At 43.2% G+C, this 26,306-nt stretch overlaps 1 protein-coding gene across 3 annotated transcripts in view; it reads right to left on the bottom strand.

The window, feature by feature from the left end:
- plxnc1 (plexin C1) overlaps positions 1–26,306 on the bottom strand; it is a 62,118-nt gene that overhangs the window by 890 nt on the left and 34,922 nt on the right. For all 3 annotated transcript variants that reach the window (XM_023952137.2, XM_023952138.2, XM_078941761.1), the window contains exons 21-30: positions 25,129–25,275; positions 15,446–15,614; positions 14,714–14,814; positions 12,911–12,986; positions 9,489–9,523; positions 9,325–9,420; positions 9,081–9,244; positions 8,850–8,997; positions 8,632–8,772; positions 7,131–7,205 (exon numbers count right to left, since the gene is read on the bottom strand). In XM_023952137.2, coding sequence (XP_023807905.1) covers positions 7,131–7,205; positions 8,632–8,772; positions 8,850–8,997; positions 9,081–9,244; positions 9,325–9,420; positions 9,489–9,523; positions 12,911–12,986; positions 14,714–14,814; positions 15,446–15,614; positions 25,129–25,275 — 1,152 coding nt within the window. The remainder of the gene's footprint in view (positions 1–7,130; positions 7,206–8,631; positions 8,773–8,849; positions 8,998–9,080; positions 9,245–9,324; positions 9,421–9,488; positions 9,524–12,910; positions 12,987–14,713; positions 14,815–15,445; positions 15,615–25,128; positions 25,276–26,306) is intronic.

The following is a 26,306-nucleotide window of genomic DNA, read 5'->3' as shown; positions in this document are numbered from 1 at the left end:
AAAGAGGTTTTTGCCAGCAAACGTGCACACACACATGTATAGGCACACATGGATGTTCACACAAACACACGCGTGTGTTTGTGTGAACATCCATGTGTGCCTATACAGGTGTGTGTGCACCTCCATGCAGAAAAACCCGACTTATTTCTATCCCGGAAGCTTCCATCACGCCGGCGCTTCCAATGAACCGTCTACAGACAAATGCGCGTTTCGGGCTTCCGTGTCCATAACACACTCGCTCGTTTCTACGCTAGTTTCTTTTACCGTTTTGCTACAAAATGAACGCGCTGAGAGGTAAAACAGCTGAACTTTGACCAATCAGGGACACGGATTTGGTGGTGATGAACCGATGGCGTCTTTTGTGATCCACAAAAGTACCAACTATTTGAAAATGGATCATGGAGGAGAAACGAATGCTTGAGTTTGTAGTTGGCCGGAGTTCTATGACACAAAGTTTCTCATTTATCGGAATAGAGCTGTGAAAAAAAAAACAGATTTGCACCGTGTTGACATTTCCCAGCAAACCTCCTACCTGAAGGCGGAGAACATCGCTGGTACTGGGGGACACCACATGCTTAAGGCGTGTTGTAAACGTGCGTCACACGTTTGTAGTCTACATGAATGTGTGCGTTTGTTGTGTGCATAAATCTGTGTGTGCGTCTGTGGTGTGTATGTATGTGCGTGTGTTCCTGGTGTGCATGTACGTGTTTGTGTGTTCCTGGTGTGCATGTATGTGTGTTTGTGGTGTGTATGTGTGTGTTTGTGTGTTTGCGGTGTGCATGTATGTGTGTTTGTGGTGTGCATGTATGTGTGTTTGTGGTGTGCATGTATGTGTTTGTGTGTTTGTGGTGTGCATGTATGTGTTTGTGTGTTTGTGGTGTGCATGTATGTGTGTTTCTGGTGTGCATGTGTGTGTTTGTGTGTTTGTTCCTGGTGTGCATGTATGTGTTTGTGTGTTTGTGGTGTGCATGTATGTGTGTGTGTGTTTGTGGTGTGCATGTATGTGTGTGTGTGTTTGTGGTGTGCATGTATGTGTGTTTGTGGTGTGCATGTATGTGTGTGTGTGTTTGTGGTGTGTATGTATGTGTGTGTGTGTTTGTGGTGTGCATGTATGTGTGTTTCTGGTGTGCATGTATGTGTTTGTGTGTTTGTGGTGTGCATGTATGTGTTTGTGTGTTTGTTCCTGGTGTGCATGTATGTGTTTGTGTGTTTGCGGTGTGCATGTATGTGTGTTTGTGGTGTGCATGTATGTGTTTGTGTGTTTGTGGTGTGTGTGTTTGTGTGTTTGTGGTGTGCATGTATGTGTGTGTGTGTTTGTGGTGTGCATGTTTGTGTGTGTGTGTTTGTGGTGTGCATGTATGTGTTTGTGTGTTTGTGGTGTGCATGTGTGTGTTTGTGTGTTTGTTCCTGGTGTGCGTGTATGTGTTTGTGTGTTTGTTCCTGGTGTGCGTGTATGTGTTTGTGTGTTTGTGGTGTGCATGTATGTGTTTGTGTGTTTGTGGTGTGCATGTGTGTGTTTGTGTGTTTGTTCCTGGTGTGCGTGTATGTGTTTGTGTGTTTGTGGTGTGCATGTATGTGTGTGTGTGTTTGTGGTGTGCATGTATGTGTGTGTGTGTGTGTTTGTGGTGTGCATGTATGTGTGTGTGTGTTTTTTGTGGTGTGCATGTATGTGTGTTTGTGGTGTGCATGTATGTGTGTTTGTGGTGTGCATGTATGTGTTTGTGTGTTTGTGGTGTGCATGTATGTGTTTGTGTGTTTGTGGTGTGCATGTATGTGTTTGTGTGTTTGTGGTGTGCATGTTTGTGTGTTTGTGGTGTGCATGTTTGTGTGTTTGTGGTGTGCATGTATGTGTGTTTCTGGTGTGCATGTGTGTGTTTGTGTGTTTGTTCCTGGTGTGCATGTATGTGTTTGTGTGTTTGTGGTGTGCATGTATGTGTGTGTGTGTTTGTGGTGTGCACGTATGTGTGTGTGTGTTTGTGGTGTGCATGTATGTGTGTGTGTGTTTGTGGTGTGCATGTATGTGTGTGCGTGTTTGTGGTGTGCATGTATGTGTGTGCGTGTTTGTGGTGTGCATGTATGTGTGTGTGTTTGTGGTGTGCATGTATGTGTGTGTGTGTTTGTGGTGTGCATGTATGTGTTTGTGTGTTTGTGGTGTGCATGTTTGTGTGTTTGTGGTGTGCATGTATGTGTGTTTCTGGTGTGCATGTGTGTGTTTGTGTGTTTGTGGTGTGCCTGTATGTGTGTTTTTTGTGGTGTGCACATACAGTGAGGTCAATAAGTATTTGATCACTTGAGTAAACAACTTTAATATTTGGTTCAGAAGCCTTTGTTAACAATTCCAGAGGTGAAACGGTTCCTGTAGTTCTTCACTAGGTTTCTACACACTGCAGCAGGGATTTTGGCCCATTCCTCCATACAGATCTTCTCTAGATCTGTCAGGGTTCGGGGTTGTCGCTGAGCAACACAAAGTTTCAGCTCCCTCCAAAGATTCTCTATTGGATTTAGGTCTGGAGACTGGCTAGGCCAGTGTTTTTCAACCTTTTTTGAGCCACGGCACACTTTTTTTTTTTTTTTCACAAGTTTCTTTTTATTTGAGTATTCAGCAACATATACAGTGTAAAAGACATTCAAACTTTTTTTTTTTTTTTTTTTTTTTTTTTTTTTTTCCCCTTAATACCCCAAACAAACAAACAAACCCCCCCTGTTGCACCCTAAAGAAAAATAATTAAATACAATAAAAAAAGATTTTGCTGAATGGAGTAACAGTGTTACCCCTCAGAAAGAAGCGATGGATCAATATCTTTGATCTTGCTCAGAACTGGCTGCCAGACATTAAAAAACCCTGCAGTACAACCCTTCATTGAATATCTGATTTTTTCTACGGTAAGATGGCACATAAGATCCACAAGATATTTCCTAAAAGTAGGGGGTTGTTTGTTTTTCCAGTGTAGGAGGATTAGCCTCCTGGCCAGAAGTGTAGTGAAAGCGATCACACTTTTGGATTTACTTGGAAGCCGCAGAGAGAACTCTGATACACCAAAAATTGCAATTGAGGCCTCAGGAGCCATGTGTGTCCCCAATGCGTCAGAGAGAAGTTGAAAGATGTTGTGCCAGAAGGCCCTTAGTGTCGGACAAAACCAAAACATATGCGAAAGTGTACCTGGTACCCTATCACAACGATCACAATTAGCATTAAGGTCTGGTTTGATTTTAGCTAACTTTACTTTGGACCAATGCAGTCTGTGAACCACCTTGAATTGTATAACCCTTTGTCTTAAGCATATAGAGGATGAATAAATATTCTGAAGAGCAGTCTGCCATACATCCTCTGATAGGTCCGTAGCCAAATCTTCTTCCCACTTTCTTTTGGTATGAGTCAGTGGATCTGTGTTTGATGAGTTGATTGCAGTGTATATTTTGCTGATGAGTCCTTTTGACTGTGGATTAAAGGTCAAGATGTTTTCAAGAAGTGAGTCTGGTGGTCGCGAAGGGAAATGGGTGAATGTGGTAGATAGAAAACTTCGAAGTTGAAGGTATCTGAAGAAGTGAACATCAGGAATTTTAAATTCACTTTTTAGTCTCTGAAATGAAACAAATTGACCTTCGATGAACAGATCCTTCAGGGTTCTCAGACCATTTGTGGACCAATATGTAAAAGAGTTATCAGTTATGGAAGGGAGAAACATAATATTTTTCACAACTGGGGCATAGATTGACATATTTTTAAGGTGCAGGCTTCTCCTAAATTGTGCCCAGATTTTAAGTGCATGTTTAACTACTGGGTTCTGTGAAATTTTGTCGAGGGATTGTGACAGTGGTATTGTTGAACAAAGTAGAGAGTGTAAAGAGGCAGATTGACATGACATTCGTTCAAAATTTAACCATTTAAGATCCTTATGACTTGATGTCTCTAGCCAATAAAGTAATGTACGGATATTTGCTGCCCAGTAATAGTATTGGAAATTGGGAAGTGACATTCCCCCATAATCTTTGTGGTATTGTAAAATATTTTTGCGAATGCGGGCAGTCTTCCCATTCCATATAAATGATGAAATCAGTTTGTCTAGGTTAGAAAAGAATGTTTTTGTTAAAAATAAAGGTATAGACTGAAAAAGATATAGAAACTTAGGTATGATGTTCATTTTAACAACATTAATTCTGCCTCCTAAATAAATTGGTAAGGATTGCCAGCGTTGCAGATCTTGTTTTACACTATCTAACAATGGAATAAAGTTTGTTTTGTACATATGTTTATAATTGCTTGTGATCCAAATCCCTAGATACTTGAATTTATGCTGGCTTAATTTAAATGGTATGGAATTTGACACATCTTTTAGTGCAACAGGATTTATGGGCATCAGTTCACTTTTGTGCATATTTATTTTATAACCTGATATTTTTCCAAACTCACGCAAAAGTGTGAATAAATGAGGAAGGCTGTATAGGGGATCAGATATATATAGTAATGTGTCATCCGCGTACAGAGATACTTTGTGTTCAGAATCCCCTCTCTGAATACCTTTAATAGAATCATCACCTCGAAGAGTAATTGCTAGAGGTTCAATGACCAAAGCGAATAATAAAGGTGATAAGGGACATCCTTGCCTTGTTCCACGTCCCAGCTTAAAAAAAGGTGAAAGATTATTATTGGTACGAATTGCTGCGACTATCGAGCCACGGCACACTTTAACCTTGACAAAAATCCCGCGGCACACCAGCATCCAAAAAAAAGGAAAAGCTCAGTCTGTATTGGTCTACAGCCCCTTTACAATCTCACATGCATTTGGGTGATAATTGTTGCAGAAAAAGCTGGAAGCTGCAGTTGTTTTTTCTAAAAGATGTATTAAAAGTTAAGTTAAAAGATTCAAAAACTGTTTGTGTGTTCGTTGTTTTAAGACGTTAAGAAGAGAGACTCATTGTGCGCTAAGACCTTCACTTTAACCCAATGCATCATGGGAGATGTAGTGACGGCAGACAGACTCTCTTCTCTGAGCTTCATGGTTTTGTTCACTTGTTCCACGGTCTGACACCGGATTCTGTGGAAAGCTACAGCGCTAAAGACGAGCTTTAGCTGGTATTTTTGTTAGAACTGAGAGACTTAATGAGCAGAATCGGAACAAGGAAGTGAAGACTTTAACCACTTCTGATTGGTCAGACTGATGACGTGTGATTAAGCCTCCAGGAATGATTGGCGGAGACAGTTAAAGGGGCGGGACTTTCCTAATACAGCTGTAGCTGCGGCTAAATCGTCATTCTTATCAAAATGTCTTTAATAGAATCAAATAAACACAAAGAAAAAAGTATTTAATGATCTTTCATGTTCCTAACTACTCAGTGTTTTATCAGGGCCTGTTTGGATGAACACAGAGCTGAAATCCTGGAGATGGAAAATGTTTTAGATCAGTGAATGAGGGCAATTTCCCACGGCACACTAGTTGAAAAACACTGGGCTAGGCCACTCCAGAACCTTGATATTCTTCTTACGGAGCCACTCCTTGGTTTTCTCGGCTGTGTGCTTCGGGTCATGGTCACGCTGAAAGACCCAGCCACGACTCATCTTCAACGCTCTGACTGAGGTACGGAGGTTTTTGCCCAATATCTCACAATACAGAGCCCCGTTCATCCTCTCCTTAATACAGTGCAGTCGTCCTGTCCCCTGTGCAGAAACACACTCCCAGAGCATGATGCTTCCACCCCTGTGCTTCACTGTAGGTATGTTGTTCTTGGGATGATGCTCCTCCTCCTTCCTCCTCCAAACACGCCGAATGGAGTTAAGACCAAAAAGTTCAATTTTGGTCTCATCTGACCACAAGACTTTCTCCCATGACTCCTCTGGATCATCAAGATGGTCAGTGGCAAACTTCAGACGGGCCTTGACATGGGCTGACTGCAGCAGGTGAACCCACCAGGTGAGATCTTGCGAGGGGCCCCAGTCCGAGGGACATTGACAGTCATCATTAGCCTCTTCCATTTTCTGACAAATGCTCCAACAGTTGTTCTTTTCTCACCAAGCTGCTTGGCAATTGCTCCGTAGCCACTTCCAGCTTTGTGAAGGTCTACAATTTTGTTTCTTGTGTCTTTTGACAGCTCTTTGGTTTTACCCATGTCGGTAGTTAGACTTCTGACTGATTGGGGGGGGCACAGGTGCCTTTATGCAAGCTAACCGCCTCAAACAGGTGCCACTAATGTAGAATCATGGGCAGAGTGGAGTTGGACAATTTAAAAGCAGAACAGCAGGTCTTTGCTGGTTAGAAATCTACCTGATAATCAAGTGATCAAATACTTATTTGTCACAGTAATATACAAATAAATTGTTTAAAACAATTGTACAACATGATTTCTGAATGTTTCTTCACATTCTGTTCACTATGGAAATGCACCTATGATGAAAATTTTAGACCCCTTCATGATTTCCTAGTTGGGAGAACTTGCTAAATCACACGGTGATAAAATACTTATTGACCTCACTGTATGTGTTTGTGTGTTTGTGGTGTGCATTTATGTGTTTGAATGGAAAAAAATGGACCAACTGTCAAGCATGGCGTTGGCAGTGTCATGGTTTTTGCTTGCTATTTTGGGGGAGGGGGGGTTATGCATGGAGGTTCAGTTAAATGTGACTTAATTTAAAATCCACATTGAGATTCTGATCTGAAAATATCACTTCATAAGAGCAAAGAAGGAAGAAAAATTAGGAAGTTGTTGGTTTCCTTATTTGCTTTGTTCTGTGCCGGTTGGCTGTGCCTTCTGGATGCCCCGCCCCCCTGGGTCGTCACAGCTGCCTGTAGTTATCAGATTTACAGTCTCATCCTTTGTTTTAGTGTCAAAGTGCGTCCAGTGGTTCTTTCATTATGATGACGTCATTTTTAACCAAAGACCTGTGTCGTTTTCTAGGACGTAGTTTCTGCAGAGCGGCAGAGGTCCATTTGAGATTCACCTCTGAGTTCTGGGCGGGACTGTTGGCAACCCTCTTCCTTTCTTGTTGCAGAGAGCTCTCTGTTTACATGCTCTCTCATTAGCTGCCAGAAGAGCCTGTTGCAAACAGCTTTTTCATGGGAACGAGTCCAGAGGATCTGGATTTGTCTCATCGCCACAGAGGCTGAGCGAGAAGAAGACGGCGGAGAACCACTGACCTCTTTGAAGTACTGCTGGACGTATTTGTAGAGCTCTTTGAGGGCCGCAGCTTCACAGAACTCGTTCTCGTGTTTCTGAAATCACAAGCAAAGAGTCACTGTTGAGATTCCTGACGCATTTTTCAGGACAACTATTATGTTTTTACAACAAGACAATAAGAAAAACAAATGTTAAAGAATATTTCTGATCATAAATGACAGTTATGATGGCCGTGTGACAAACTGCCGACCCATTCGGGGTGGACCCGACCTTTGCCCTCCAGTAGTTAGGTTGGCTCCTGAAGATGGATGGATGGATGGATGGATGGATGATGGATGGATGGATGAGGATGAATGAATGGATGAGGATGAATGAATAGATGGATGATGGATGGATGGATGAATGGAGGATGGATGGATGGATGAAGATGAATGAATGAATGGATGGATGAGGATGAATGAATGGATGAGGATGAATGAATGGAAGGATGAGGATGAATGAATAGATGGATGATGGATGGATGGATGAATGGATGGATGATGGATGATAGATGAACTGATGAATAGATAGATGGATTATGATTGGATGAATGAATGGATGGATGAGGATGAATAAATGGATGGATGGATGGATGAATGGAGGATGGATGGATGGATGAAGATGAATGAATGAATGGATGGATGAGGATGAATGAATGGAGGATGGATGGATGGATGAACGGAGGATGAATGGATGGATGAGGATAAATGAATGAATGGATGGATGATAGATGAATAGATGGATGGATAGATCGGTAGATGGATGGATGGATGAATGGAGGATGAATGGATGAGGATGAACGGATGGATGATGGATAAACAGATGAATAGATGGATGGATGATGGATGAGGATAAATGAATGAATGGATGGATGATAGATGAATAGATGGATGGATAGATCGGTAGATGGATGGATGGATAAAACTTGGGATTTTGAATAGACAGTGTGAATAAAAAGGCAAGCTTTTGGAAGAGGCTCCACAGATTTATGGTCAACCTTCTGTGAAGCGTCTCTGTGCCTTGAAATCTAAATCCATTCGGATGAACCGTGGCAGATGAACCTTTGTTTTATTGTTTTGACCGTGGCCCTTCAGGGTCGCCACAGAGAACCAGCTTTTTCCCAGATTCCCACAGGTGGTTGGATTTTTGGATTTTTATGCCGGAGCCCTTCCTGACACATCCCTGCATTTTAGGGCTGCTCATTCCTGGTCCTGGAGATCCTCCACCCTGACTGTTCCAGATCTTCAAGTCCTGCTAGCTGCTGATTAGCTCAACATTCTGACTGAATGAACACACCTAGTCCAGGTAATCAGCAGCTAGCAGTGCAGGGAGAGCTGGAAAACATACAGGGCGGTGGATCTCCAGGACCAGGAATGAGCAGCCCTGCTGTATTTTATCCGGGCTGGGGACCGGCACAGGGAGATCCAGACTTGGGCCCCCTTGTGGCTACACTGTTAGGCAGTAGCGTAAAGGTAGTTTTACCTTTGATTCTTCTCGTAGGAAATTTTTGAAGTCCGCGTCCTGCCCCGGCGGCAGGTCTCGGATCAGTTTGTAGTACGCCTTCACTTCCTGCTTGAAGGTGGGAATGTCTCGGGCGTAGAGGAGCTTGTTGGTGGGGGCGCCCTGAAGGACGGGAACACCTTCAGTGTGAGGCCGCCTCTCCGCTCGGTCAGACCGATAGGGCGTCCGCTGCGCCTTACCTTTCCCAGCTGAGTCTCACTCAGAGAGAAGGAGTCCATGAAGGCCTGGGCGATGACCGACAGGCAGCCGTCCAGGTGCGGAGTCTTCTCCAGGTCAAAGACGAACTGCGGGTTCTTCAGGATGTTGACCCAGAAGCGCAGAGGCAAACTGGTGGGGCAAATGAGACGTCAGCAGGCGCATCGCTGCATTTCGCTGCTCTGACCTTTGACCCACCGGTCCAACACACCCACCTGTTGGTCTTCCAGATGTGCAGAACATCTGGGTCTGTGATCTTCATGCTGTCTGCTTGAGCGTCCAAGAAATCAAAGTAGTATTTGATGGCAGGGGGGGGTCTGCCGTGGGACACCCCCCAGATGGACCTGAAGAGGTTTGCCACAAACGAATGCACGGCCACCTGGAAGGGAGACGGAAAAGACGGCGCTGGATACGATTCAGGCTTCGGTTCCGGCTTCATTTGGCGGCGCTGGCTCGTACCTTGGTGGAGAGCAGCTTGGTGAGGTGCACCTCCTTCACTTTCAACTTCTTCCTCTCCGGGTTCTTCCTCTGGTCCTCGTCCACATCTGGGTTGATCTGGATCAGGACTTCAAGTTAGTGGTTTGTTGTAATGATGGGTCAAATGTGCAGGAAAAGATTCTTACCAAATGGAAGTATTTTCCAGAAAAGTTCTCGTCATCTATGAGAAAAAATGAAACACTTCAAATCAGTTCTACATTTGGGGCTTGAATGAAATCTTTGAGTCGGAATCAGAAGCCTCAGAAAAACAACACAACCCAGTTTTTACACTAAAAAGGCTTTGAAGCCTCATAAATAGCGAGAGGATCGACATGAGGAGAATGGGCTGATCATTCGCTTCGTCTCTTTCAGTTTGTCCAAAAGCAGACGGCACGTCTGAAAGACGTTTTCTCTTTTCCATCGTTCACCGGTTTGCTTTCAGTCTCCAGATCACTGGTTGTTCCTAGAATTCTCTACATGGACGGCAGCACGCTCTTCTATTGGGGATCGAACTCGATTTTCGTTTGTGACACAGAACCCATGTCAACCCAAATGACCCACGCTGGTATAAGTGGTGTTTTTGGTGTTTTTAACATGTTCTTGCAGCATTTGTCTTATGATGGAGGACATGTATGCAGGAAATTGAGCTTAAAATTGTGTTTCTGAGTTTTTTTTTAATTCAAGTTGATGTGATTTAGGATCAGACGCTGTTGGAAAAAGCAGTGCAGTGATGTAGATTCTGCAGTCAGCGTTCCACTGTAGACTCTGTAGACTCCATGTTCGTCTTTGTTCACCTCGTCTGAGCTGACATCTGGATCAAAAGGAGGGTGTGAGGGGGCTGCAAGCTAGATGGAAAGAGTTTAAACCAAGGGATGATGGGAAGTGAGGGAGGGGTTACTCCACACCCACAGTACTGCCCACAACTCATTTTTCTCATGAACTCCTGACGCTCTGTAGAAAACTAAGGGCGTACAGGAAAATAGATTTGGCGATGTTTCATTTACCAATATTTGAATCAATATAAAATGCTGTCAGGACAATATTTCTTATTTATTTCATTATTCCTGAGCGTCCTTCAGTGTCTGACTCTTGTTTTCCACTTCAACCTCCAACCACTAGTTGGCAGCAGAGAACACTGAGCCACTTAGAGCAGCTCTACAACACAAAACAACAAGATCTCAGAGAAGCAGCTGGTTCTGTTGTTCTGAGACATGAACTTCTTGGTTTTTACTGGGATGGTACCGAACAGAAACTCTGTTCCATGTTGCTGTCAGTACCATAAAAACCCGGATTGTGGTTCTTTGTAGTTCAGATCAGAACCAGTGCAGCTCTGCAGCTGCACAGCGGCTGATGCACGGAGACAAAATGCTGTCGGCAAAGCGGGTCAAAGTTCTGCAGAACCTCCCAGCAATAGATTCTAGTTCTGATGGATCAGAGTGATGTGTCCAATGCTCTGAAGAAAGGCCATCGTCATGGCGATGAGCGGTGAAATCCGTCTTTACTTCCACGTGTGAGAAAGTGGAGCTGCATCTCCTTCATTATTGATGCACCGTTCAGACTCCTGAACCGTTTAAAAGTTCTGGAAAATCTACATTCATGTTGAAAATGAACAGAACTCTATTTCCTCAATAATACGTTTAGAACAGGGGTGGGCAATTCCAGCCCTCGAGGGCCGGTGTGTCTGCATGATTTCCAGATACTCTTGCCCTACTCATGGCTGATTACCTGGTTCAGGTGTGTCCAGCAAATAAGAACATGCCAGAGCAGGGTATGCTGGAAAACATGCAGGACTGCGGCCCTCAGTGCCCACCTCTGGTTTAGAACCTTATTGCTTAAGACACATTCATTCTGTTTAATTGTTTTTATACTGAAATATAGGTTGTTGTGTGAATCAGACAAAGTTAACTGTTTCCTATAAGAACAAATATATTTTAAGTTACCAAAATAAAAGCACAATGAATTCAGAGTAAAAGCAACTTGTCTTTGAGATTCAGTTGCAGGGCTTAACGTTGTAATTATTACGTACAATGAACATCCCCATTTATTACAATGAAAGGCATATTCATATTTTTTCATACAATAGTCATACTATTTAAAAAAAAAAAGAAAATGTGTTCCGGTACATATCATATTGTGATACGTGTATCAGGATACGTATCATATCGCCAAACTCTTGCCGATACACATCCCTAGTAGAAACTCTGTCCTAGATAACGACACAGGTGTTCTGATGTAGGTTCAAGACGGCATCATGGTAATTACAGGACCACTGAGAATGCTTTGACAATAGATCAAACCGTAATTGGACCGGGACCTTAAACCCTAGTTAGGGACTGTTATCAGGGTGACCCTTAGCCGGGGTAGTGGTGCTGCTGCTCGGGGTCATTCCTGCATAAGTGGGTGTTTTCCTCCTTGATTTCTGTGCCTGCTGTTTTTCTGAATGTCACTTCTGCTGCGTCTGACTCGTCACAGCAGCTGTTCCAGTGTTTATGTCTCTCTCCTGTCCTCTCAGATTCTAATGAAAAAAAGTGTGAAAAAAGAGTCAACCCCACTGTAAGAGGGTCACAGTTTGTCTTATTGAAATCCCGCCTGCCATGTCTCTTCTATGAAAGACTCTTGAATTGCATGTTTGTTGTGTGTTTAGGGTCGTCTCTGTAGATGTGGACAGTCTGTTGAGGGTTTCGTTGTTTCCTTTCCAGTGTTTTTTGGTATTTGCCTCTACTGAGGGTGTTGTGTGACGGTTTGTAACTGAGCTGAACTTCAGTCCTTAACTTCCTGTAACACGCGCTAAAGAATTTCCAACATCCTGCAGCCTTTCATATCTACAACCTTAATCTATAACTGCCTTTTGGTTGTCGTTAATATTGTGTTACCATTCGTAACATATCTGATACACATTTCTGAGACCAAATGATCCAAACTTTCCATAACTTTTGTGCTATCTTGTGCTATCTTGTGGGGTCCTGGTTACGTGCCTCCACGTGCCTCCATGGTTACGTGCCTCCAAGGCATGTTAACATGGATTAATCTGGACCCTACAACCCAAACCAATACTGTTCAGAACTTGATTCATGTTTTCTGTCCTGTAGTTCATCATCTGTCCACTAGGGGCAGTAGAAAAACTTTTCCTTCTCATTTCAAAATGGCTGCCTCTGCGAAATTAATAAATAACACTTCTGGCGGGAAAAACTTCATGCTGAAAATAACTAATCTATAACTTATGTTATAAATGAAGACTTGCTGTACTGAGACAATGTTAAATTGGTTAACAGTGTATTCTTTATAATACAGCTACACAAAATAATGAACAGATCAAATTTAAGTCACTGGATTAGTGAGTTGTTTTTTTTTTATGAGTCAATATTACATCGTCGTGTGCAAAAACGTATTAAATCAGCCAACGGATCATGATTGATAATATCTACTGTCATCACCACTCCGTTTACAAAGGGGATGTTTTTGAAGCTGCTTTTAAAGAAAAAATCCTGTCCGTTTATATTTTTATACACTTTTGTGCATCTCATTTGTAAGTTGTCCAGTGTTTAGTCATGTGTGTGTGGAGGATTACCTTTCACACTCCCTTGTGGGCTAACAGGAGGGTGAGTTTTCTTGGAAAGCACTTTGATTGTAGCTCCGTCGTTCACCTACATGAGAAAAAAAATAACACATGTGGTTCATTTTTGACATAAGCCGCGGTTCCATGTGAAAAATATCTTTGGTTGGATCAAAACTGTGTACATGGTCCCAGAAAAACTTGATCCAATGAGAACAAACGTTTACAAACGCCACACTTTTGGACGGAATAAATCATTTGGACATGCGCAAAATGGCCGTAGAAGAAGAAATATTGAGTTTGTTTGTAAACAAACAAGCTGCAGCATAGAGGGAGATGATTATTATCAAGTGCTTGTTGGCTTGTTTTCTTGGACGCCCAGAGCCGGGAGAAGGGTTAGGATTAGGCTAATACGTGCTAACAACAACATTTAGCCGTGGACGCAGTTACAATCCATGTTGTCAAAGCCGTAATGTGCATCTTGACTAAACATATATGTGGGAGTAACATCAGCCTTTATTTTGTCTATTGGAAACACAAATGATTGTTTACACGGTTTCTCAGGACTGCCCGAAGCGGCACTTCCGCCTTTAAAACCCCCCTCAAACCTGCAGCTCGCTCACGCAGAGCGGTCCTGTTTGAGCTCCAAAGCTTTTCTGGAGCGCCGCACCGTCAATGCATGACGCAAAGCCAGAGCAGTAGTGACCCACGACCGGAATGAACCATTTACATGCACCACGATCGGGTCAACAATCGCCATAACCCACCTATCTCCATCGGACAGAAATATTGATTGGAATGAGTCTGACAGCGGCAGAGTATTCCAAACGCTGTGTTTACACGGCACATTTTTATTCTGATCAGGCGTTTATTCTGATTACTTTGCCATGTAACCGCAGCTATTGATAGAAGTGTTCAGGATGTGTTTGAGCTTTGTCACAAACAACAGTTTTGTGATGAAAACTCAGCATCTAGCTGGAGTCAACACTAAGTTGCTTTTGGTACAGCAAGGGTTTTAGTGGCCAGGAGTTTGCTGAAAAACTTGTTCAACCCTTGTGCTATCCTAGGTACGTTAACATTGGGAGTTGGGTCATCTAGACCCACTACACAGTGCTCTGAACCTTTTTTCTTCAATGATTTGTGATCTTCACTGGTGTCCATGGATTACATGAAATCTTTCCACCTTTATCCACCTTTGTCATGGTAGGGAGAACACCTCAATGTAAGGGGGGGGTCATCTAAGATAGCACAAGGGTTACATGTGTGACGTCTGAGTTTACAGGAACAGGGTGTCCAGAGTTTCTCTTACAATAAAAAATAACAATGCAGGGATTATTATTTAGCAAAGGTCAAGCTAGATAACTTCGCATTAACCCTTTAACACCTGGCAGTAGCTTCAGTGTTGACATTCTTTGGAAAGGAAACTCTTAATTAATGGAATTAATTTTCCTCTTTGGCTGTTTTTTCCACTTCCCCCAGCTTTTATTGGGAACTCATGATTGTACCAGACAGTTTGATCTGTGGTTCATCTCTGAGATGATATGCAAACCAAAGGTAAAGGGTAAAAGGGTGAAAATTAGGAGCATTCCCACCCATTTGACTAGGAGAAAGGAAATGTAAACGGAACCAAAAACAGAGCTCTGATAACTGGATCTGTTGTGTGTGTGTGTGTGTGTGGTGTGTGTGTGTGTGTGTGTGTGTGTGAGTGGGTGTGGGATGTCAGTGGCTTCTTTAACGCCTAACTGATCTTCTGTTTTAGGGAACAAGAGCAAACCGCGGGTTTCAACAGTAGCGTTAAAGCAACTCCGGTTTTTTTACCTTGTAATGCGTCAGAGTGTTGAGCATGGTCACCTCCCCAATGACCTCAGAACTGGCATCTACTTCCTGAAGGGGAATGAAGGTTCCTTCCTTCTCATATTCTGGTGAAAATAAAAAGAAACTGTTTTCCACACATTTTTACTCAAAGTTCATGGACGATTCAGGAAAGATAGTTCATTTCTTCATTAGTCTCCTTTTTTTGCAAAGGGTTTAACGATTCATTTGAACAATTTGTGATGAATCATAGTCAATATTGGTTCATTTTGAATAATTTAAATGGATCCAATTTATTGAATTAAAATGGATCTAGAACATCTTTAAACCTCAACCATCAGGCTGGTGTTCTAGCGATCCAGATTGTTTTTTTATTGTGACCAAACTGAAGCCCAACCCCCATTTAAGGGAAAATGTCACAGACTGTGTTCGTGGTAAGCATTTTCAAGAAAAGGTCAACCTTAGAAGCCATAGTGTTTATTTGGTCAAAACTGTATTTTACAATAAAAAAACGTAGAAATCTATGATGATTGCACAGAGGAGGCAGTGTGATGGTATGGGACTTGTTATCAGTGGAAGAAATGTCAGTGCAGAACAGTATCCAGGTGAGAGCAGCTAGAAGGAACCCCATTTCTCTGCAGATTGGAACCCAGTTCTACACTGCGACAGTTGCCCCCACAGAGCGGGGTTCATCAGCGACTAGCCCCAGAATTAAGGAGGAAGGGCTGCGTCACGTACCCACACAGAGATCCTGGAGGGGGCAGTTGTAGGGAAAACCAAACTTGGCTTTGAAGGAGGTCAGAATCTTCTCCTTCAGCTGCTCCACCGTGTCACAGGTCAGAGCGTCCACGTCCAGAGGCTCGCTCACTTCCCCACTACTGCCCACGGCAAACAACACCTTCAGCTTCTGCAAACACAAACACGGACACCTCCAGAGGTCATGTGACCATCCAGTGTGCTACAACGTTCTAGTCAAGTCAAGTAAGTAACTTTATTTGTCAAGATCTACAATGTTGACACATACATAGAAATTGAAATTGAATGTTCACACAGAGAGGTGTGGGCAGTGGGCTGAACTTTAGGAAACTCAAATGTGAATGGATTTGACATTCATTGTTGTTTACTTGTTGGTTTGGACACACATTTAGACAACACACACACTGTCTCTGTGGAAGTAGCAGTGATCAGCTAAACTCTTTCCTTTTATATGCATAACATATCAGGGCGGCCGTGGTGCAGTGGTAGGGTGGTCAACCCCTGATCATAATATTGCAGGTTTGAACCCCGCCTTGCCCGCCCATGTGTCCTTGGGCAAGACACTGAACCCCAGATTGCTTGTCGCGGCAGCGGAGCCGCCACCAATGTGTGAATGAGACTGTGACGGTAAAGCGCTTTGGGCCTTCTAGGAAGGTAGAAAGCGCTTTACACGTATTTACCATTTACATGCACATCCATCTTTACAAACGTTTGGAAATACAAACAACCTGTGTTGTTTTCTAGGACATAGTTTCTGCAGAGTGGCAGCAGTTCTTCAGAAAATCACCTCCGAGTTATGGACAAGACCGTTAGCTTCCAACCCCTCACACCCCCAAAATAATATAGCGGGCAGAAGGACAGCAAAGTCCTACGTGGATCTAGTCGAGTCGATGCAGTGTGGGGAGGTTGTGGCCCGCTGATTGAAGCGCCTGTGTCCCTGCTACATCACTGTATTTTTTGTCTAAAGGTGGACCGATATCATCTTGAACTCTATGGGTTAGGAATGAATGGGACTTCAATTCATGTGTGAGTCAAGGCAGGTGAGTGAATACTTTTGGTAATATAGTGGATATCTAAGCTAATTTCCCTTAACCCTTGATCTATCCTAGGCACTTTAACATTGGGAGTTGGGTCATCTAGACCCAGTAGACAGTGCTTTGAACCTTTTTTCTTCAATGATTTGTGATCTTCACTGGTGTCCATGGATTACATGAAATCTTTCCACCTTTATCCACCTTTGTCATGGTAGGGAGAACACGTCAATGGAAGGGGGGGGTCATCTAAGATAGCACAAGGGTTATGGGCACCGTACAGCTGTACGTCGTTAGTGTGTGCAACTTGCATTATCCTTACAAATACGACAATGGTACGTTTCATTTTTATGAAGATGCATGAGCAGTGACCAAGTTGGCTTATAGATGAAATCTACGGGCCAAGCAGATACCTTAGGAGTAGACTATTCAATCAAATAACTTTATTGGCATTTAAAAAAACACAAAAACTTTAGTAACTTCTTCATTGTTTCCTAGTCAGATTCTTTGCTCTCCTCTCACCGTCTATGAAGCTTTATTTTTCTGTTACCAATGAGTTGTTTCTGTTTTCTTTAGCTCAGCCACACAACACTGCTACGAAAAGCCCCCCACACCCTTCATGAAGAACGCTTTCAGACATCCTGCTGTAGACTAAACCAGATGTATTGCAGAAGAATCTTTCTTTTTTTTCAAATGAAGTATAGGAAAAGTAACCCATAGATGGTGTGTAAATGATTTTAACATCATATGACTGTACACATTCTGTACAGGTACAAGTAAAACATGCTGATGAAGCAAGGACAGATATACTGGGGGGGGGGGGGGGAGACATGTTGCCAGAAAATCCACTACTTCTGTCTGCGACCCTCCATGGGACCCGAAACCACAAGTACCCATACGGGGGTTGACCGAATGTGACTAAGGCATTGGGTATCCATTAACACTCTTCATCACCACAGTAAAGCGGACCACGGTTGCTTCTGTGAAGTGCTTTAATTTTGATAATGTACACTTCAAAGGCCACTAACCCGCTTATACCTTAGTCACTTACAAAAGAAATAAATTTTCAACCAGTTTTTAATCCTTTGGATTTGAATTTCATCACGTTTTTTTCAAAAAGTGGACCATATGTACCGTGACAACGCGCTGCACCACGGCTGCAGTAGAGATTCTGCGATACAAAGCGATATTTATATATGCTGATGATCACGATGTGTTACATAAAGCATCCGTTCAGAGAGAAAGTTCACCTCTTACCGCTTGTTTTAATCCAGATGATGAAGCTAAAGGTTGTTTTTAACCCTTGTGCTATCTTAGATGACCCCCTCCCCTTACACTGACATGTTCTCCCCTACCATGACAAAGGTGGATAAAGGTGGAAAGATTTCATGCAATCCATGGACACCAGTGAAGATCACAAATCTTCTTCTTTCTCTTTCGGCTTTTCCCATCAGGGGTCGCCACAGCGAATCATCGTTTTCCACCTCACTCTATCATGGACATCTTCTACCCTAACATTAGCCAACTTCATGTCCTCTGTTAAGACATCCATGTATCTCCTCTTTGGCCGTCCTCTTGCCCTCCTGCCAGGCAGCTCCATCTCCAACATCCTTCTACCAATATATCCACTATCCCTCCTCTGAACATGTCCAAACCATCTCAGTCTGGCTTCTCTGACTTTGTCGCTAACACAGGCAACATGAGCCGTCCCTCTGATGTACTCGTTCCTTATCCTGTCTAACCTGGTCACTCCTAAGGAAAACCTCAACATCTTCATCTCCGCTACCTCCATCTCAGCCTCTTGTCTCTGTCTCACTGCTACCGTCTCTAACCCATAGAGCAGAGCTGGTCTCACCACTGTCTTGTACACCTTTCCTTTGAGTCTTGCTGGCACTCTTCTGTCACACAACACTCCTGACACTTTCCTCCACCCGCTCCAACCTGCCTGCACTCGCCTCTTCACCTCTTTTCCACACTCTCCGTCACACTGAACTGTTGACCCCAAGTACTTAAACTCCTGCACCTTCTTCACCTCAGCCCCCTGTAACCTAACGCTTCTACCTTGATCCCTCTCGTTCAGACACATGTATTCTGTCTTACTACGACTGACCTTCATGCCTCTTCGTTCCAGAGCAAACCTCCACCTCTCTAGCTGTTCCTCCACCTGCTCTCTACTCTCACTGCAGATTACAATGTCATCCGCAAACATCATTGTCCAGGGAGATTCCTGTCTTACCTCGTCTGTCAGCCTGTCCATCAGCATAGCAAACAAAAAAGGACTCAAAGCTGATCCTTGGTGTAGTCCCACCTCCACCTTGAACTCCTCTGTCTGACCTACAGCACATCTCACCACCGTCATACTTCTCTCATACATGTCCTGAACTACTCTGACATACTTCTCTGCCACTCCAGACGACCTCATACAGTACCACAGCTCCTCCCTCGGCACCCTGTCATACGCCTTCTCTAAATCTACGAACACACAATGCAGCTCCTTCTGACCATCTCTGTACTTTTCCATCAACATTCTCAAAGCAAAAATGGCATCAGTGGTGCTCTTACGGGGCATGAAACCATACTGCTGCTCACAAATCTCCACCTCTTTCCTAAGCCTGGCTTCCACTACTCTTTCCCACAGCTTCATTGTGTGGCTCATCAACTTTATTCCTCTATAGTTGCTGCAGTTCTGCGTGTCACCCTTGTTCTTAAAGATCTGAACCAGAACGCTTCTCCTCCATTCCTCAGGCATCTTCTCACTCTCTAGAATCCTATTGAACAACTTCGTTAGAAATTCCACTGCTGTCTCTCCTAGGCACTTCCATACCTCCACAGGTACGTCATCAGGACCAACGGCCTTTCCGCTCTTCATCCTTTTCAGAGCCTTCCTAACCTCATCCTTTCCAATCTCTGCTACTTCCTGCTCCACAAAAACCACATCTTCCTCCCTTCTTTTCCTGTCATTTTCCACGTTCATCAGCTCCTCAAAATACTCCTTCCATCTTTTCTGTACACTCTCCTGGGTTGTTAGCACCTTTCCATCTCTGTCCTTAATCACCCTTATCTGTTGCACGTCCTTCCCATCTCTGTCTCTCTGTCTGGCTAGCCTGTACAAGTCCTTTTCTCCTTCCTTTGTGTCTAACCTGTCATATAGCTCATCGTAAGCTTTCTGTTTGGCCTTTGCCACCTCTCTCTTCACTCTACGCTGCGCTTCCTTGTACTCCTGTCTATCTTCCTCAGTCCTTTCTACATCCCACTTCCTTTTAGCCAACCTCTTCCTCTGGACGCATTCCTGTACTTCCTCATTCCACCACCAAGTGTCTTTACCGTCTTTCCTCTTTCCAGATGACACACCTAGCACCTTCCTACCTGTTTCCCTGATAATTTCTGCTGTAGTTTCCCAGTCATCTGGAAGCTCATCCTGACCACCCAGGACCTGTCTCAACTTCTGCCTAAATTCCTCACAAGTTTCTTCATTCTGTAGCTTCCACCACTTGGTCTTCTTTTCTGTTTTCCCTCTCTTCTTCTTCCTGACCTCCAGAGTCATCTTACACACCACCATGCGGTGCTGTCTGGCTACACTCTCTCCTACCACCACTTTGCAGTCATTAACCTCTCTCAAATGACCTCGTCTACATAGGATGTAGTCCACCTGAGTACTCCTACCTCCACTTCTGTACGTCACTCTATGTTCCTCTCTCTTCTTGAAGTAAGTGTTGACTACAGCCATTTCCATCCTCTTCACAAAGTCCACCACCATCTGTCCCTCCAGATTCCTTTCCTTCACACCAAACCTGCCCATCACCTCCTCATCACCTCTATTGCCCTCACCAACATGCCCATCAAAGTCTGCTCCAATAACAACTCTCTCTCCTCTGGGGAAACTCTCTATGACCTCATCCAACTCACTCCAGAATCTCTCCTTCACTTCTAACTCACAGCCAACCTGTGGCGCATACCCACTGACTACATTCACCATCACCCCTTCAATTTCTAACTTTAGGCTCATCATCCTGTCTGAGACTCTTTTCACCTCTAGAACGCTGTTTACAAACTCCCGCTTCAGAATCACACCTACCCCGTTTCTCTTCCTATCAACACCATGATAGAACAGTTTGTATCCTCCTCCAATACTACGTGCCTTGCTGCCCTTCCACCTTGTCTCCTGCACACACAGTACATCTACCTTCCTTCTCTCCATCATGTCTGCCAGCTCTCTGCCTTTCCCTGTCATTGTGCCAACGTTAAGAGTCCCTATTCTCAAACCTATGTTCTTGCCTTTCCCTTCTCTCTCTGGCCACGGACCCTTCTGCCTCCCCTCTTTCTTCGACCAACAGTAGTCAAATTTCCACAGACACCCTGTAGGTTAACAGCATCGGTGGCGGTCGTTGTTAACCCGGGCCTCGACCGATCCGGTATGTCTAAAGTGTTGTGGATGATTCGCATGGTTATTTTGGCAATTTTTACGCCGGATGCCCTTCCTGCCGCAACCCTCTCTATTTATCCGGGCTTGGGACCGGCACAGAGGCAACTGGCTTGCAACCCCTGTGGCTAGATTAGTGAAGATCACAAATCATTGAAGAAAAAAGGTTCAGAACACTGTCTAGTGTGTCTAGATCAGTGCTTTTCAACCTTTTTTGAGCCACGGCACACTTTAACCCCGACAATAAATCCTGCGGCACACCAGCATCCAAATAAAAAAAAAAGCAGAAATTCATGGTCTGTATTGATCGACCCCCCCCCCCCCCCCCCCCCGCAGTCTCATGTGGATTTTTGTGATAATTGTGGCAGAAAAAGCAGGAAGTTGCAGCTGTTTTTTTCTAGGAGATGAACGACCAGCTAAAGACGAGCTTTAGCTGGTATTTTTGTTAGAACTGAGCGACTTTATCAGCAGAATTAAGAACAAGGAAGTGAAGACTTTAACCACTTCTGATTGGTCAGACTGATGACATGTGATTAAGCCTTCAAGAATGATTGGCGGAGACAGTTAAAGGGGCGGGACTTTTCCTTACACAGTTATAGCTGCAGCTAAATCGCGGTACCGTGATTCTTATCAAAATGTCTTTAATAGAATCAAATAAACACAAAGAAAAAGTAATTTTAAGATCTTTTATATTCCAAACTACTCATTGTTTTATCAGGGCATGTTTGGATACACAGAGAGCTGATTTCTTGGAGATGGAAAATGTTTTTAGATCAGTGAATGAGTGCAATTTCCCACGGCGCACTTGACCATCTCCCACGGCACACTAGTGTGCCGCGGCACACTGGTTGAAAAACACTGGTCTAGATGACCCAACTCCCAATGTTAAAGTACCTAGGATAGCACAAGGGTTACAGAAGCCAGCGCAGTGATACAGAACAGTTAAGCTCGCATGGCTCGCGTGACACCACTATAATGAAAGGGCTTAAGGCACGCTTCATCTCTTTAATGGGATCATGCAGCACAGAGCGTGAGATAGTGGTTAGTTAGATAAACTTTTCTGGTTTGAGAATTGGTCATTCGTGAATTTATGTGGAAAAAGTGAGAAAAGTTGTGGTGTTCACATGGAAACTTCACAGATGAATCACAAATGAACCCACATAAGAAGTATGAATGAACCACCCAAAGAACACGTTAACCAACGTAAAAGCTAAATTTGGCCCAAAAATGAGTTTGTCAGTTGTGTAATTTTAATTGTTAACTGCGCCGTAGACGCGATACAACAGCTACACATCGGTGGTTCATGCATGAAAAGTCCGTTAGACATACGCGGAACGGTCGTGAAAAGAAAAAACTTTGCATCTCACAAAAATCATACACAATTGCGTTAGATTTTGTGATCATTTTTGTTATGATTTCCTATAGAAATGAATCACTTAACCCGTGTGCTATCCTATGACCCCCCCCTTCCATTGAGGTGTTCTCCCTACCATGACAAAGGTGGATAAAGGTGGAAAGATTTCATGTAATCCATGGACACCAGTGAAGATCACAAATCATTGAAGACAAAAGGTTCAGAGCACTGTCTAGTGGGTCTAGATGACCCAACACCCAATGTTAACGTGCTTATTTGTGATTTGTGACATGAACACGTCAATGTAAGGGTGGGGTCATCTGGACCCCATAGACAGCACAAGGGCCAATTTTATTCTCATTTAGATTTTCCCCCTCCTTGGACTAATGCTGGACTGCAAGTTCCCAAACTGGGTCACAGAGACGGCAGTAGCGCTGAAAGCGGCGGTCTTTAGGAAGCAGCTCCTGTGGTAGATGTTGAACCTCACCGTACTGGCAGAGTGTCAGAATGATCTCATGAACCCATTCAACCCATTACAATCACTTCTGAGAAGTTTCTGAGGAAATAACTTTAAAGCTGTAACATTTAGTTAATAACCATTAAAATGCTGTTAAAAGCAAAACTACATCAACTCTAAAGAAGGAGTTTCATTTCAGATTTTCAGTACAATTATCAAAATCTCTGTTCTTTAATACGATATTCACTAATCAAGCTATTGATTAGGAAATGAAAAACGCTAATTATGGATTTTCTACCTGAGATCGTCTCATCAAGACCCAGAAATGACGTCAACGTTTCATTCTAGAGCACAGAGAAACGTTGCTGAAACTGCTCATTCTACTTCCTCATTGGTTGAAACTACTTTCCTTTGATTTCTCCACAAAAAGTTCGACATAAAAAACCCTGAATTAAATTTACAAAATGACATTTTTAGATATTTGGATTTGGAGAAGTCAGATGTTGATTGAGAATAGCCAACGGAGTGGAGAACGGTCTACGGCCTACGGCCAGGGTGCATTTGTGGCCCACTAAACTGAACTAAATTATACATATCCTTTTCTATTTTTTTAAGGAATTAAGAAAGAGGGATAGAAAAAGAACCAAAGGAAGAAAACAAAGAAAAGATAAATATATATATAAAAATCTATCCTTTAAAATATACTGTATGTGTTAATACTCATTAACCCTTGTGCTATCTTAGATGACCCCACCCTTCCATTGATGTGTTCTCCCTACCATGACAAAGGTGGATAAAGGTGGAAAGATTTCATGTAATCCATGGACACCAGTGAAGATCACAAATCATTGAAGAAAAAAGGTTCAGAGCTCTGTCTAGTGGGTCTAGATGACCCAACTCCCAATGGTAAAGTGCCTAGGATAGCACAAGGGTTACAAATTAAAGCAGGTTTTCATCCACATGTTATTTCTTCCTCTGTTGAGGTCAATTACTAAATCCAAGCTCCTGTTTAGACCTTTCTGTAAAATTTTAGATCCCTTTGTGGCCCGCTCCTGGCTTAAGGTGTACCCCACCTTTGTCCGATAGTTGCTGGAAATGCCCCATCATCTCCATGACACCAAACGGACCTAAAGAATTTTAGCTGAAAGTCTCAGACATTATGCAATAAAAACGTGAACTAAAACTAAGCCCCAAACACCTGAAACTCATCTTTTTATTGTCCCCTCTCCAATGAAAATTGTTTTGAACATGGTCTGATGATGGAGCACATATATGAAGAAAATTATGTTCCAAAGTGCATTTGAGAGTATTTCTTTATTCAAATTGTTGTAAATCAGCAGCAGACAAAAAAAAAAAAAACATTTGAAAAAGAGCTTTTATGTGACAGAAATGACGCTGCTCTCTGATTTCTCAGCAACAGGTAGAGGAAAGGGGTTCCCGTCCATAGCTCACAGGTAGATTTCTAATGAACTCCTGCTGCTCTGCAGAAACTATGTCCTAGAAAACGACACAGGACTTTTGATTTGAACTAAAAACAACGTAATCCTAAATAAAAGACCACTCGGAACGGTTTGAAAACAGATCAGAAGATGGTTGGAGAGGGACTTTAATGAATTTACAGATCTGTTTAATCCATTTGTATAATCTAGCATTTTCCTCGTGAGTCTCTGGGATCCACTCGTCATGGTTCTATATGGATCTCTTTAACTTTTCATCGTTTCATTGACTCTTTTCTGCCTCGCCTCGGTCCAATCAGAGCTCATCTCATGCTGAGTCTGGTAGTTCAGCTCCATGACCCCCTCGTCCTTCCATTTCCTGATCCTGTGTTGAAGTCAATTCAACTCAATTTTGTTTCTATAGCCCAATATTTACAACCATAGTCGTCTCAATGGGCTCCATACCGGTAACTGTGTAATAAACATCAATGATAAAGAACATAAAGTCATAGAATTCAATAACAGACTAGACCCTCCTAACTTAGACCCTCCTTAAAAACCTTTGACCTTTGTTAGTTTTTTGTACCAGTCTTTTTGGAGGCAGGTGGAGGTTTTTGGTGATGGAGTCAGCCGCTGGACTGTTCAACTTATCCAATCTCTAGAGCCTGAGCACTCTGAGCTGCTTGGAGTTTGTCTGGTTTTGGTTATCAGATGATTTACCATAAATCTAATGGGCTGTGCACATGAAGATAATAAAGACTGTGTCTATCTTAAGCCCATAAAACCAGAAGAGGAAGTAATACATGTGCAGTCAAGGTACGACAAGTAACCGACCGAAAACCAGAAGAGGGAACTGGAGAGTATTAATGGCTGGTTGTGACACGTGGAAGTGGTGCAGACCTAAATGAAACATCGGCACAGAGAAGCGTCCATGCATGTTCTGCAGCCTGAAGGTGTGTTTTCTCACCAAGGAGCTGAAGTTCTGAGCCTCCCACAGCAGCCAGTCCTCGCTGAGCGTGTACAGAGCTTTGCCCGTCACGCAGTCCACCGGGCCTTTGGCGATCTGCTGCATGAGGGCGCTCACCAGGAAGAACAAGTGCTGGCCCACGCTCTCCTGCACCAAAACACGAACCCTGCTGGTTAAACTGGAGACATTCGTCAAACTATCGAGCTTTTTTCTGCTCCGGTTCACTCTGATCAGTTTGACACCAAAAAATGGCGGCAAAAGTTCTGTGCAGACGAGAAGGTCTGAGCAAAATGCATCTGGTTTTGATAACATCTGTTATGCAGCTGTCGTGTGAAAACCGCAAGTTTAAGACGTGTGGCTTGACATATTTATAACAAACAACTGTAACACTTTAAGATTAAAAAAAAGGAAACCGCTAAACTGCAAGTCCTTTCTGCTCAAACATTTTGCATTTCTTGTTGTCTATGTTTTTGAATGTTTACGTTGAAATTTCTATATGGAAGCTTTTTTCTTCAGGCACCAGACCAGCAGAGGCTTCTAAAGGAAAATCTCTAACAGAAATCTTCACAGAGGCAGTTTTTCTCACTAACAGACTCAGATGTCTGCAAACAACAGGGAAAATGATCCAGCATCCCGTCTCAGCGGGTTAGAACCGGCACCGTCCTGAAAGAACTACAGTTTCTTTCAGGCCTGCACGGCTGCAGAAGAGACGGACCACAGATGTGGTCGTATCACTGCTGTGGTTTCTACTGATGTTGTCGAAATTCTTCTGCTTCCTGTCTTTTCTCCTTTTGCAAAAGAAAGTTGGCTGCTGTCTTCATTTGCTTTTCTGGTTGCTGGGGTCAACCGTGAAGTGAATTGGTTCATTTCATGTCTAACATTCAGAACTTTTAGAGTTGAATCAGGCATAATACTGTATGTCATCACAAAGAAACGGGATGGGTGGTGTCCCTCAGGGCTCTGTTTTGTATTTACATTATGTTATGCTTCATAAAATACCTTTAGGGAAGCTGTCTTATGAAGGTAATAATGTTCTAAAAAGGACGAGCTTGTAGATTTGATGTGAGAAATGGTAAAATAGAATGTGAGATAAAAAAAATCTGCATCTATGTTTAAAAATCTTCTGCTGTTAAGTCTGTCAAACAAAACCACAACTGACAAATTCCCGTTTGCATGTG

This window comes from Oryzias latipes, chromosome 23, assembly GCF_053564925.1.
Source record: "Oryzias latipes strain Hd-rR chromosome 23, Olatipes_Hd-rR_3.1".
NCBI classification, from domain to species: Eukaryota; Metazoa; Chordata; class Actinopteri; order Beloniformes; family Adrianichthyidae; genus Oryzias; species Oryzias latipes.
The sequence above is the reverse complement of the archived record's forward strand: the minus strand, read 5'-3'. Positions and strand labels throughout refer to the sequence as shown.